The 15,186-nt window shown below is 38.9% G+C and overlaps 1 protein-coding gene and 1 non-coding gene across 5 annotated transcripts in view; both read right to left on the reverse strand.

The window, feature by feature from the left end:
- The window catches only part of DMXL1 (Dmx like 1), a 179,081-nt gene that overhangs the window by 103,411 nt on the left and 60,484 nt on the right, over positions 1 to 15,186 (reverse strand). For all 4 annotated transcript variants that reach the window (XM_030927848.1, XM_030927850.1, XM_010353785.2 and 1 more), the window contains 5 exons: positions 12,843 to 13,096; positions 12,050 to 12,734; positions 11,839 to 11,960; positions 1,951 to 2,040; positions 1,237 to 1,339 (listed from right to left, as the gene is read on the reverse strand). In XM_030927848.1, the coding sequence (XP_030783708.1) occupies positions 1,237 to 1,339; positions 1,951 to 2,040; positions 11,839 to 11,960; positions 12,050 to 12,734; positions 12,843 to 13,096 (1,254 nt within the window). The remainder of the gene's footprint in view (positions 1 to 1,236; positions 1,340 to 1,950; positions 2,041 to 11,838; positions 11,961 to 12,049; positions 12,735 to 12,842; positions 13,097 to 15,186) is intronic.
- On the reverse strand, positions 7,248 to 7,355 carry LOC115896600. The gene has a single exon (XR_004056519.1). It is a non-coding gene; the product is annotated as a U6 spliceosomal RNA (small nuclear RNA).

Consider the following 15,186-nt stretch of genomic DNA (forward strand, 5'->3'; position numbering starts at 1 on the left):
TTTGTTTATACAATAAATAATCCTATCTCTTATGTCTGATATCTTTAATCCCCATTTTTAGCATATTTCCACCATGTTCAGAGTTAAAAAAAACACATAAAGTGTATTTGCACAGCTCATTAATTCAGGGAAAACTGATAGAAGACGAAAAGCAATGGTAAGAAATTAGATGTCAACATAAAAGTGCAGAACTCTAAGGAGTACTTCTCATAAAAGAAGAAAAATGGAAAAGGTGGCAGAAAGACATGATATACAAGAGAAGAAAAAAGTCTGAACAAATACAGAAGATATTTAACATCTGAATCTTGATGACTTCTTTGTGTAATGGGCACATACTGTATAATTGATTTATAAGATTTTGATCCTCAAGAATGCCATTTTTGAGTCTGGTTTGGCTCTGTAATCTCAAGTGATGACCAAGAGATTTTAGCTTTATTTTACTCAGTGTGCTTTCATGTAAAGTAATAATTAATGTTGATGAGAGGAGTTTAACAACATTTTAAAACCTGTTTTACTATAAAAATATTAATTAAGACAATTAGTTTTTAAATTAAGGACTTTCTAGCTTGAAGTTTTTTTTTTTTTTTTTTTTTTTGAGACGGAGTCTCACTCTGTCGCCCAGGCTGGAGTGCAGTGGCCGGATCTCAGCTCACTGCAAGCTCCGCCTCCCGGGTTCCCACCATTCTCCTGCCTCAGCCTCCCGAATAGCTGGGACTACAGGCGCCCGCCACCTCGCCCGGCTAGTTTTTTGTAGTTTTTAGTAGAGACGGGGTTTCACCGTGTTAGCCAGGATGGTCTCGATCTCCTGACCTCTTGATCCGCCCATCTCGGCCTCCCAAAGTGTTGGGATTACAGGCTTGAGCCACCGCGCCCGGCCAGCTTGAAGTTTTAAGCTACTTCTTTAAATTACAAATTTTCAAAAGGCAGGCGGTCCATAATATCCAAATGGATGGGTAGGACCCCATCCATGCAAAAAGCTCTCACATGTTAATAATAAAGCATTTCTATTATGCAGTTTAAAAAACATAAAACCAAGACGCCCCTTTAATTTTGTTCATATTTCCTACCTGGTTAAGAATAAAAAGATACTCACATTTATGATAAATATTTAATAAACCTACTCCAAACAATTTTTACTTCAAACAGACAATGTAAAGCATTTTACCAATTCATCTTTATTAACTGCCTAACACACTGTACATAGTATTTCTCATTCCATAAACACTTCTTCCTTACCTGCATTAGATGAAATGTTGTCTTTGCCAAGGCTTTTCTTCTCAATGTTATTCAAAATGAAGTCTTCTTGAAAAACATGAAGCAGTTGGGTTTTTCTCCCATGCTGAATATAAATAAATATCAACGTAAGTTGATCTATGTGTTATTTACCCAATGCTAAATAGCCAGAAAAATAATACTTCATAATGAGATATTTAAAGGCAGAATAAGAAGTCAAACGTTCAGCAGAACGTAAGTGTATGGTACCTCCATTAGATTAAACAGATGAATATAAAAATTTAGGTCAAGATGATTCGCTTTCATTACAACGAGTCTTTATAAGTAAGAAATAATATCCACCAGTCTTTTATTTAGCCACAAATTGGAAACTAGTTTTCTTTCCAGTGATTTTCATAACCAAGGATGAGGAACCTAACACCACTTTATTAAATCTAATGGTAATATGATAATATTTTTATAATATGTTTGAGTCAAAGTTTGAAAATTTATTTGGTTGTGAATATAGTAATGAGCATTATAATTTGTTTTCTAGTCTGAAGTCTAGAAGGTAAAATACACAATAGTATGTTATCTATTACGTGATGAGTTAATTACTGAATCTATTTTACCTGTAAATATATAGCAAATTATCCAATTATATTAATATATAGATTTTATGTAAAATGCTTTCACAAACTTTTTTTAATATACCTCCCCTCCAAAATTAATACTTACAAGTTTGGTGATGGTATCTAATGCAATAATGCATCCTGGCCTGGCTGTTGATTGTTGACTGACGATGTTAAAGACTTCACCAACGTATTTCTGTTTTTTTAAAAAATTGATAATTTACTAAACAATTCATATGCAAATAAGAGTAACAAAATTTCAGGCATAACAGAAAAATAACAATAAAATTCAAGTGGGCTTAAATATAGTGCCTTTCAACTATAAAAATTCTAGGTCTTTAGTCTTTATAGGAAGTAACACACAAACGAAAAAGCATTACAGCTCAGTTGGTACAGAGAAAAACAAAAGCAATGCTTGATAACCATTAAGGGAAAGAAATTATATCAATAAATGTGAAAAACTGATTTCAATCTCCTAGAAATGTTCTAATAATTAGTGCTTTTTAAACATTAATTTTCAGGTAGGAAGGATAGAGCTAAAGAAACAAGATTCCATACTATCAAGTATGCTGATTTCTTGAGCCATTCATGTCCTGACTGCTTTAGTTAAGGTCACACTGCTAAATTCAGTGGTCTGTTTTCAAATCTTTACAGTACTTGCTTTATTAGCAGCATCTGATCTTGGTAATCATTTCTTCTCCCTCTTTGAAATACTTTTTTCTTTTGTCTTCCATTATACGCCACATTCACCCTTGTATTTCCACCCTACTTTTAACAGAGCTTTCCAGCATTCAATCTTTTAATTTTTTTTAACTTTCACTATAGGTTTGGGGGTACATGTGCAAGTGTGTTATACAGGTAAACTGATGTCACAGGGCTTTGTTGTACAGATTATTTCATCATCCAGGTACTAAGCCTACTACCCAACAGTTATTTTTTCTGGTCCTCTCCCTCCTCCCACCTTCCACCCTGAAGAAGTCCCCAGTGTCTGTTGTTCCATTCTTTGGGTTCATAAGTGCTCATCATTTAGCTCCCACTTATAAGTGAGAACATGCAGTATCTGGTTTTCCATTCCTGTGTTAAGTTTGCTAAGGATAATGGCCTCCTTAAAGAATGGCCTCCATAAAGAAGTTGCTTTATGAATGCCAGCTCCACCCATGTTCCTGCAAAATACATCATTTCATTCTTTTTTATGGCTGCACAGTATTCCATGGTATACATGCACCACATTTTCTTTTTTTTTTTTTTTTGAGACAGAGTCTCACTCTGCCTCCCAGGCTGGAGTGCAGTGGAGCATCTTGGCTCACTGCAAGCTCCGCCTCCCGGGATCACGCCATTCTCCTGCCTCAGCCTCCCAAGTAGCTGGGACTACAGGCACCTGCCACCACACCCTGCTAATTTTTTGTACTTTTTTAGTAGAGACGGGGTTTCACCATGTTAGCCAGGATGGTCTTGATCTCCTGACCTCATGATCCGCCCTCCTCGGCCTCCCAAAGTTCTGGGATTACAGGCGTGAGCCACCGCACCCAGCCGCACCACATTTTCTTAATCCAATCTGTCACTCTTTGTCACTCTTGGGCATTTGGGTTGATTCTGTCTTTGCTATTGTGAATAATGCTGCAGTGAATATTCGCATGCATGTGCCCTTATCACAGAATGATTTTGTAATCATTAATGATTACAGTAATCAATGGGATTTCTGTAATGGGATTGCTGGGTCGAAAGGCAGTTCTGTTTTTAGCTCTTTGAGGAATCACAGTACTGCTTCCACAATGGCTGAACTAATTTATACTCCCATCAACAGTGTGTGTTCCCTTTTCACTGTAACCTCACCAACATCTGTTTTTTTTTTGTTTTTTTTTTGTTTTTTGTTTTTTTCATAATAGCCATTCTGACTGGTGTGAGATGGTGTCACACTGCGGTTTTTATTTGCATTTCTCTAATGATCAGTAATATTCAGTTTATCATGTTTGTTGCCACATGTATATCTTCTTTTGAAAAGTTCTCATGTCCTTTATCCACTTTTTGATGGAGCTGTTTTTCTCTTGTAAATTTGTTTCAGTTCCTTATAAATGTTGGATATTCAGATCTTTCTCAGAGGCATAGTTTGCAAATATTTTCTCCTATTCTGTAGGTTGTCTACTTACTCTGTTGTGATTGCTTTTGATGTCTTTGTCATGAAATCACTGCCCATTCCTATGTCCAGAACGGTATTGCCTAGAATTGTCTTCCAGCATTTTTAGAGTTTTAGGTTTTACATTTAAGTCTTTAATCCATCTTGAGTTGATTTCTGTATATGATACAAGGAAGGGATCCAGTTTCAATTTTCTGAATATGGCTAGCCAATTCTGCCAGCACCATTTATTAAATAGGGAATCCTTTCCCCATTGCTTTTGTCAGGTTTGTCAAAGATCAGAGAGTTGTAGGTGTGTGGTCTTATATCTGGATTCTCTATTGTGTTCCACTGTCAATGTGCCTGTTTTTGTACCACTACTCTGCTGTTTTGGTTACTGTATCCCTGTAGTATAGTTTGAAGTCAGGTAACATGATACCTCAAAGCTTTTTTTTTTTTTTTTTTTTTTTTTTAGGATTGCCTTGGCTACAAAGGCTCTTATTTTGGTTCCATATGACTTTTAAAATAGGTTTCTCTAGTTCTGTGAAGAATGTTGTTGGTAGTTTGATAGGAATAGCATTGAATCTGTAAATTGCTTTGAGCAGTATGGCCATTTTAATGATACTCATTCTTCCTATCCATCAACATAGGATCTTTTTCCCATGTGTTTGTGTCTTATCTGGTTTCTTTGAGCAGTGTTTTGTAATTCTCATTGTAGAGATCTTTCACCCCCCATGGATAGCTGTATTCCTAGGTATTTTATTCTTTTTGTGGCAGTTGGGAATGGGACTGTCTTCCTGAATTGGTTCTCAGCTTAGCTGCTGCTGGCGTATAGGAATGCTAGTGATTTCTTGTATATTGATTTTTGTATCCTGAAACTTTACTGAAGCTATTTATTAGATCTAGGAGCCTTTGGGCCAAGACATAGGGTTATCTAGATATAGAAACATGTCATGTACAAATAGTGATAGTTTTACTTCCTGTCTTCCTATTTAGATGCCCTTTATTCCTCTTTCCTGATTGCTCTGGCCAGCACTTCCAATAAAATGTTGAACAGGAGTGGTAAGAGAGGGAATCCTTGCCTTGTGTCAGTTTTCAAGGGGAATGCTTCCAGCTTTTGCCCATTCAGTATGATGTTGGCTGTGAGTTTGTCAAAGATGGCTGTTATTATTCTGAGGTATGTTCCTTCAACACCTAGTTTACGGAGAATTTTTAACATGAAGGAATGCCAAATTTTATCAAAAGCCTTTTCTGCATCTATCGAAATAATTACGTTTTTTGTCTTCAGTTCTCCTTATGTGATAAATCATATTTAATTTTCGTATGCTGAACAAAACTTGCATCCTGGGAATTAAGCCTACTTGATCATTGTGAATTAGCTTTCTGATGTGCTGCTGCATTTGGTTTGCCAGTATTTTGTCAAGGATTTTTGCAATGATATTCACAGAGGATACTGGGCTTTCTTTTTGTGTGTGTCTGCCAGGTTTTGGTATCAGGATAATGCTGGCCACAAAAAATTAGTTGGGGAGGAGTCTCTCCTCCTCAATTTTTTGGAATAGTTTCAGTAGGAATGATACCAGCTCTTCTTTGTGCATCTGGTGGAATTCAGCTATGAATCCCTCAGATCCTGGGTTTTTCGGTTGGTAGGCTATTAATTACTGATTCAATTTTGGAGCTCGTATTGTTCTGTTTGGGGAATCAATTTCTTCCTGGTTCAGTCTTAGGAGGGGGTATGTGTCCAGGAATTTATCCATCCCTTGTAGGTTTTGTAGTCTGTGTCCATGCAGGTGTTTGTAGTAGTTTCTGATTATTGTTCTTATTTCTGTAGAGTCAGTGGTAACATCCCCTTGGTAATTTCTAACTGGGTTTATTCGGATTTTCTCTCTCTTAGTTAGAAATGTATCTGTCTTATTAATTTTTTTCAAGAAACCAATTCCTGGAATTGTAGACCTTTTGAATGGTATTTTGTGTTTCAATTTCCTTCAGTTCATCTCTGATTTTGATGATTTCTTATCTTCTGCTAGCTTTGGGGTTGATTTGTTTTTCCTTCTCTAATTCTTTCAGTTGTGATGTTAGGTTATTAATTTGTGATCTTTCTGACTTTTTGATGTGAGCATTTAGTACTATAAATTTCCCTCTTAACACTGCCTTAGCTGTGTCCCAGAGATTCTGGCATGTTGTATCTTTATTCTCATTACTTTCAAAGAACTTCTTGGTTTCTGCCTTAATTTCACTGTTTACCCAAAAGTCACTCAGGAGCATGTTTTTAATATCCATGTAATTGCCTGGTTTAAGCTATTTTTTAAATCCTGACTTCTATTTTCATTGTACTGTGGTCCAACGGTGTGTTTCGTATGATTTGGGTTCTTCTGCATTTGCTGAGGATTGTTTTATATCCATTTATGTGGTCCAATTTAGAGTATGTGCCATGTGGCCATGAGAGGAATATCTATTCTGTTGTTTTGGGTGGACAGTTCTGCAGCAGTCTGTCAGACACATTTGGTCCAATGTTGAGTTCAGGTCCTGAATATCTGTTAATTTTCTGCCTACATGATCTAATACTGACAGTGAAGTGTTGAAGTCTCCCAACTTATGTGGGAGTCTATGTCTCTGTGTAGGTTTCTAAGAAGTTGCTTTATGAATCTGGGTGCTCCTGTGTTGGTTGCATGTATATTTACCACAGTTAGGTCTTCTTGTTGAATTGAACCCTTTACCATTGTGTAATGCCTTTCTTTGTCTTTTTTAAATCTTTGTTGGTTTAGAGTCTGGTTTGTCTGAAATCAGGATGGCAACCTGGCTTTTTTCTGATTTCCATTTACTTGGTAGATCTTTCTCCATCCCTTTATTTTGAGCCTATGGGTGTCATTACATGTGAGATGGGTCTCTTGAAGACCACATACCACTGTTTTTTAAAATTCAGTCTGCCACTGTATACCGTGTACATGGCGCATTAAGCCTGTTTACATTCAAGGTTAGCACTGATATGTGTGGATCTGATTGTGTTATTGTGTTGTGAGCTGGTTATTATGCTGGCTTGTATGTGTGGTTGCTTTATAGTGTTACTAGTCTGTGTATTTAAGCGTGTTTTTATATCAGGTGGTAGTGATCTTTCCATTCAATATTTACTACTCCCTTCAAGAACTCTTGTAAGGCAGATTCCCTCAACATTTATCTAAAAAGGGTCTTATTTCTTCTCACTTAGGAAGCTTAGTTTGGCTGGATATGAAATTCTTGGTTGAAGAGTTTTTCTTCTTTAACGATGTTGAATATAGGTCCCCAGTCTCTTCTGGAGAAATACGGAACACTTCACAAATTTGCATGTCATCCTTGCCCAGGAGCCATGCTCATCTTCTCTGTATTATTCCAATTTTAGTATATGGTGCTGCTAAAGTGAGCACACATTCAATCTATCACTTCTTAAGATGGTGTCTCTCTCTGTTGTCCAAGGCTGGAGTGCAGTGGTGTGATCTTGGTTCACTGCAACCTCTGCCTCCCAGGTTCAAGCGATTCTCCTGCCTCAGCCTCCCAGGTAGCTGAGACTATAGGTTCCTGCCACCACATCTAGCTAATTTATATATATTTAATAGATGGGGCTTCACCATGTTGGCCAACCTGGTCTCAAACTTCTGACCTCAAGTGATTCACCTGCCTTGGCCTCCAAAACAGCTGGGACTACAGGCATGAGCCATCACTCCTGGCCTAACACTTCTGTTTTCTAACTATAGTCTCACCCTTGACAATCTCACCCACTTCCACAACTTTAAATTTATATGCTGACGACTATTGCATATCTTCAGGCCAGACCTCCCTCTGAACTCCAGATACTAACCTACTATGTCTTTTGGCTGTCAAACAGGCATCTCAAAATTAACATGATCAAAGCCAGACTCTTGAATTTCCCTGTCTCTCAAAACCTGTTACTTCTACATTCTTCCACATCTCAATTTACAGCAATTCTATTCTTCTTAATATTCAATAACGAATCTTGGGAGTCCTCTTTTTTTCTCACACACATACCGTATCCAGTTCATTCAGAGTTATTCAATGTTCTAAACAACATCTTGAATTTGGCCATTCTTATCATCTCTGCCGTTACCACTAGCTACATTCTAAGCTCCTTTTTTCCCTCTCCTAGACTACTATAATTGGTTCCTAAATTGGTCTCTTTGGATCTACTTCTGCATCCCATGTCTAATCTATACAACCACCAGAGGAATCATTTAAAACTTAAATCATTTCATACCTCTTCTGTGGTTTCCATGTTATTCAGAGTAAAAGCTGAAGTAACCACAATGGCCTATCAGCCTTCATATGACCTGGCCAGGCTAACTTTCTGACTTTATCCCTATTTTCCACCTCACATGCTCTTCTCTAGCCTGGTGGCCTTATTGCTCTTCCTTTACATACTGTATTAGTCCATTTTCACACTGCTATAAATAAATACTTGAGACTGGGTAATTTATAAATAAAAGTTTAACGGACTCATAGTTCTGCATGACAGGGGAGGCCTCAGGAAACTTACAATCATGGTGGAAGGTGAAGGAGAAGTAAGACCTTCTTCACAAGGTGGCAGGAAAAAAGCATGCAGGGGAAACTGCCACTTTTAAAACTATCAGATCTTGTGTGAACTTGCTCACTATCAGGCAAACAGCATGAGGGAAACGGCCCCCACGTTCCAATCACCTCCTACCAGGTGCCTCCCTTGACATGTGCAATTACAATTCAAGATGAGATGTGGGTGAGCACACAGCAATAAACCGTATCAATTCACCCAAGCCCCTCCCAAATCCCCTTTTCACATTCCAAAACCAATCATGCCTTCCCAATAGTTCCCCAAAGTCTTAACTCCTTCCAGAATTAACCCAAAAGCCCAAGTCCAAAGTCTCATCTGAGACAAGGCAAGTCCCTTCTGCCTATAAGCCTGTAAAATCAAAAACAAGTTGGTTACTTCCAAGATACAATGGGAGCACAGGCATTGGGTAAATGTTCTGTTTCAAATAGGAGAAACTGGCCAAAACAAAGGGGCCATGGGCTCCATGTAAGTCTGAAACTTGGCCAGGCAGTCATTAAATCTTAAGCTCCAAAATCTCCTTTGACTACATGTCTTACATCCAGGGCATACTGACAGAGGGGTGGGTTCCCACAGCCTTGGGAAGCTCTGCCCCTGTGGCTCTGCAGGGTACAATGCCTGTGGCTGCTTTCATGGGCTAGTGTTGAGTGCTTATGGCTTTTCCAGGCACATGGTGCAAGCTGTCAGTGGATCTACCTTTTTGGGGTCTGGAGGATGATGGCCCTCTTCTCCCAGTTCCATGAAAGCAGGCCCCAGTAGAACTCTGTGGGACACTCCAACTCCACATTCTCCTTCTGCATTGCCTCAGCAGAAGTTCTCCATGAGGGCTTTGCCTCTGCTGCAGACCTCTGCCTGAATATCCAGCTGTTTCCATATATCCTCTGAAATCTAGGTGGTTGCTGCCAAGTCTCAACTCTCATATTCTGCTCACCCACAGGCCCAACACCATGTGGAAGCCACCAAGGCTTAGGACTTGCACTCTCTGAAGCAAAAGCCCGAGCTGTACCATGGCCCCTTTTAGCCATAGCTGGAGCTAGAGCAGCTGGGAGGAAAGGCACTGAATCCCAAGGCTGCACAGAGCAGCTGGGTCCTGGGCCTGACCCATGAAACCACTTTCACTCCTGGGCCTCTGGACCTCTGATGGGAGGGGCTGCCATGAAGATCTTTGACATGCCCCGGAGACATTTTCCCCATTGTCTTGGCTATTAACATTCAGCTCCTGGTTACTTATTAAATTTCTGTAGCCCTTGAATTCTTCTTCAGAAATGGGTTTTTCTTTTCTACCACAGGGTCAGGCTGCATATTTTCTAAACTTTTATGCTCTGCTTCCCTTTTAAATGTAAGTTAACATCAATTTCTATTTCAAGCCATCTCTTTGTAAACACATATAACTGAATGCATTCAGAATAAGCCAGGTGATCTCTTGAATGCTTTGCTGCTTAGAAATTTCTTCTGCCAGATAACCTAAATCATCTCTCTCAAGTTCAAAGTTCCACAGATCTCTAGAGCTGGGCCAAAATGCCACCAGTCTCTTTGCTAAAGCATAACATGAGTGATCTTTGCTCCAGATCCCAGTAAGTTCCTCATCTCCATCAGAGACCACCTCAGCCAGGACTTCATTGTCCATATCACGATCAGCAATTTGGTCAAAGTCATTCAACAAGTCTCTAGGAAGTTCCAAACTTCCCCACATCTTCCTGTCTTCTTCTGAGCCCTCCAAACTATTCCAACTTCTGCGTGTTACCCAGTTGCAATGTCGCGTCCACATTTTTGGTTTATCCTTATAGCAGTGCCCCACTCCTGGTACCAATTCTCTGTATTAGGCTGTTTTCACACTCTATAAAGAAATACCTCAGACTGGGTAATTTATAAATTAGTTTAATTGATTCACAATTCTACATGGCTCAGGAGGCCTCAGGACTTAACAATCATGGCAGAAGGTAAAGGAGAAGCAAGCACCTTCTTCACAGGTATCAGGAGAGAGCACATGCGCAGGGGAAACTGCCACTTTTAAAACCATCAGATCTTGTGAGAACTCCCTCACTATCATGAGAACAGAATGGGAGAACTGCCCCCATGATCCAATCACCTCCCACCCAGAGCCCTCCCTCAACACGTGGGAATTATAATTAAGATGTGATTTGGGTGGGACACAGAGCCAAACCATATCACATACCAAACATGCTGTGGCCTTGGGATCTCTGAACCAGCTGTCCCTTTTCCCAAATCACTCTTCCTTTAACAAATATCTACATATCTAGTTCCCACATGTTCAGATCTTTACTCAAATGGTACTTTTTCTGTGAAATTTTCCCTGACCAGCAACTTCCTTGGCAATCCTTAATTCTTCTGCAACACTGTTTCTCTCCATAGTATTTTTTAATTAATATATTTTTATCTGTTTTCTTCCTATCTCCCTTCACCAGAATATAAGCTCTACAATACAAATTTTTACCTGTTTTCTTCACATCTAAATTCCCATTACTTAAAAATGCCTGATAAATAGAAGACCCCCCCCCCAAAATATACACATTTCTACTGTAACACTATATACATGTTTTGGAAAACCTTGTATTCTGCAAAGTTATGCATTAAAATTAACTTACAGAAAAAAACAGGATTGGAACAGATCACTGACATTTATGCAACTTTGTAAGCCGAGCATTAACAAATACATTAATTGGCAGTCAGGGAGATGGCTTGAATCTCCTAAATAGAAAGCCTGGTACAGCTGAAGGCTACCTCTGGAGATACCAAAAGAAAAATTGTCAAAACCAGAAAAGTGGAAATGCTTGCTTGTTGGATGTTCCAAGACAATGCAGTTAGAAGGTTGTTATTAGGTGGGTATGAGAACAAATGTGGCCTGTCATAAGGCAAAAGCCTTGCAACAATACTGAAAGAACTCTTGTCTGAATCGTAACCAAGCTAAGGGCTCTTTCTTTTCATGCTTAAGATAAAAATTCTATTCCTGTTGTTCCAGCTCCTCTGGCCTATAAAATAATTGCAGATGGGCTGATATAACTTCTACATTATACTGTCAGTAGTCCTCATTTATCTACGAGCAAAGAAGTGTTACAGAAACATATTTTAGGAGACCAGACTCTACTTTCTTTCAAAGAGTGAAAGAAATGGTTTCCTTTTAAAGGAGCTTAGAATCATTGTAAGAGTACAATACAAATGTGAAAAATAAAACAAAGATACAAATGCTTATTACAAATTATAGGTCACAATTCTAGAACATACCCAAAAAATATAAACTATCTAAAAACGTAACACTATATACTTAAGCTGTTTTAAAAGACATTACTTACAGAAATTTCAGGGTTAGAAAGCTCAGATAAAAGTTTCTTAGCATCAATAACTGCTTCATATAATCTCAGATATTGTCCATCACTGGCTACAAAGCATGCACTAGGAGAGTTGCAGTATGCACCTAGAAAGTATTTACAAATATTAAAATTTCACCCTTTAATGATAATGTCAGCAAATCTAAATTACTGAAATAAAAACCAGAATACTTACCCAGACAATAACTGGGTATAAGAGTGGGCAGCCATGCCACATTGGAAAAGGCAGAAACATGAAGAGAATTAATCCGGGCAAGCTCAGAAACTCCTCCAGAAAAAGACAATGGCCCAACTGGGTCAACCCTCCAAAGAATAAGCTCACTGTAAACTGCATTGGGATCCTGACATGCCACATCAACAGTGCTTTTATTTTGTTGTGTCCAAGAGCATTCTTCAATATTTAGGGCATCAAAAGGTTGCTTTGGGTTATCAACATCTGGCGTCCTTAATGCATTATGGTGTGATGTTGTCAGCAACAATGGTAATACTGAGTGGCAAGCTAAGTCATTAAGATGAAAACGATGACCACAATATCTGGATTTGTGGGAAATACTGAGAACAGTAGAAAAAGCAGATTCCTCGGCAAAACTGACCAGCCACTGATTCAGAGAACCATCAGCGTGTTTTGAAATCATCATAACATTAGGAGTAAAAATACTTAATTTTAAACTATTAGATGATTTATTGTGACCGGAAGAAATAAGCATTGATGTGGAACGGGTGAGGCCAGAGGGTTTTTGTTTCCCTTGCTGAATAGCCAAGTCAACATTCTTGGTACAGGCATACATCATTATGCTTTTACAGAGAGAGTTTGCGTCACCTGTGGGGAAAGCTACTGGAATTCTGGAAACAAAGGACACCTAGAATTAAGAAAGCAAGTGTTAGAACATACAAAATTATATAAAGAGGTATCAGAAAACAGTACCCACATAAACAAGAAAGTAGCTCTCCAGAAATAACAGTAGTACCTGTACTTGACGAAACATACCAGGCTGGTATTCATCCAGCCAATCCACATGCCAAACTAGCAAAGAACCATCCATTGGATGAATACTAAATAGCATATCTGCATTTTTACTCCATTCAGACAGAAGTACTTCAATCTGATGATCAATGGCAGCTGACGATAATGATGTAAAACTTGGATTTGGTACCATTTTATCACAGCCTAATTCCTTCTTTTCAGGATTTATTTTCAGATCATCAACACCATCATCCGTTTCTATAAGCAAAAGAGTTCATAAACCAAGTAAATACAATCAGGCTTTTACTGTAAATTAAGAATTACCGAGCTTCTGGATAGCTGAACACATGGAGGTCTTATGCCTAAGGAAAGCATGGAAGCTCCATACCCCTTCCACCATACCTTACCCTACACATCTCTTTATCTGTATCCTTTGCAATATCCTTTATAATAAACCAGTAAACACAATGCTTAATGATAATGCTCCAGAGCATGCTTTGAGATCTAGTTTCTTACCTACTTTTGCCCTTGCACAGACGAAAGGAGAAAACTTGGGACTTTCAAAAAATAAAAGTATCATTTGTTACCATAACACCTATCAAGTAGTTCAATTTAATCGCTTACCTTTCGTGTTGAGTTTCATAGCCAGCAGCAATGCCAATATAGGACTAATTGTCAACCCAGAAAAGGAACTTGCTCCATTATTTGAACAACTGAGACAAGTTGTGGAAGTTTCTTTTTTAGTGGGACTCAGTCTTACTCTCGCCCAGGTTGGAGTACAGTGGCGTGATCTCGGCTCATTGCAACCTCTGCTGCCCGGGTCTAACCAATTCTGACTCAACCTCCCAAGTAGCTGGGATTACAGGTGCCTGCCACTGTGCCCGGCTAATTCTTGTACTTTTTAGTAGAGATGGGGTTTCACCATCTTGGTCAAGCTGGTAACTCCTGACCTCATGATCCACCTGCCTCGGCCTCCCAAAGTACTGGGATCACAGGCATGAGCCACCACGCCTGGCCAAGTTATGGAAGTTTCTTAATCTGACAGTGGTATGTACCTTATCTTCATTATAACAACACAAAATCAATCCAGCAATCTATAGACAACAATACTTTTATTAACCATGTGCTCAAGAAGGGGCCTCTTTCGCCACCTTATAATAAAGAGCCTATAGATATAATTTATAGCCAGATCAACTGTTATATATTCTGGTGTAGAGCCTTTTCTTATTTAGTGAGATCTGGGGATATCACCAGAATGGTTCAATCTATCACAACCCCCAAAGAGTTAGTTCAGTCATCAACTATGAATGAGATTTTATTCAGTGGATCAACATCAAACTGGTACTTTGATCCACTTGAGCCATTAAGTACTGTACAATATGCCCAGATCCGCATAATGAAGAAGACTCTTTTTATTTTGAAGAAGTATATATTTTTCTTCAGATTATGTTTTCTTTGCCTTGAGTGTGAGGAACATAAAATGCCTTAGTAAAAGTAATACAACTAGCACAAACACACACACAAATATCTTTATAAATGGATTCAAGATGAAAAACGTAACAGTTTTCATATTAATAAGAAATGGGCTCTGCATTAAAAGTAACTTTGCTCCAGAATATAAGGTCACTGGAGTTCACTGAGTAATCAGTAGTCATACAGGACTCAGTCAGTGGATTACTGGTAGAAAACTTAGTATCAACTGGAAAGTAAGTAAATTGGCTTCTCGATCCAGATGTTCTATATTCAACCACTCAGCTAACCTTCAGTAACACACACTGCTTTTCTGGACCTCAGTTTTGCTCACACTAAAAAGAGGGAATTGGAATTGGAACTATAATTGGGACTGAGTTTTTTTTTTTTTTTTTTTTAAGGCGGAGTCTCGCTCTGTCCCCCAGGCTAGAGTGCAGTGGCGCGACCTTGGCTCACTGCAAACTCCGCCTCCCGGGTTCATGCCATTCTCCTGCCTCAGCCTACCGATTAGCTGGGACTACAGGCGCCTACCACCACACCCGGTTAATTTTTTTGGATTTTTAGTAGAGACAGGGTTTCACCATGTTAGCCAGGATGGTCTCGATCTTCTGACCTCATGATCCACCCACCTTGGCCTCCCGAAGTGCTGGGATTACAGGCGTAAGCCACAGCACCCGGCCGGGACTGTTTTTAAAATACATTATTTGAGTGTAATTTGTACTTTCTCCAAAGTACCAGGTTTATCCAAATCTCAGTATGCTACATTAGTTATCCTCTAGGTGTATGGACTTGTAACTGGTATGGCATCTTAAAGAAACCATTTCAAGGGAATGCATTTATGGTGCCAATTTCCAGGTTTCCTTCAACATCTTAGTAAT

The sequence above is a fragment of the Rhinopithecus roxellana genome, chromosome 3, assembly GCF_007565055.1.
Source record: "Rhinopithecus roxellana isolate Shanxi Qingling chromosome 3, ASM756505v1, whole genome shotgun sequence".
Lineage (NCBI taxonomy): Eukaryota > Metazoa > Chordata > Mammalia > Primates > Cercopithecidae > Rhinopithecus > Rhinopithecus roxellana.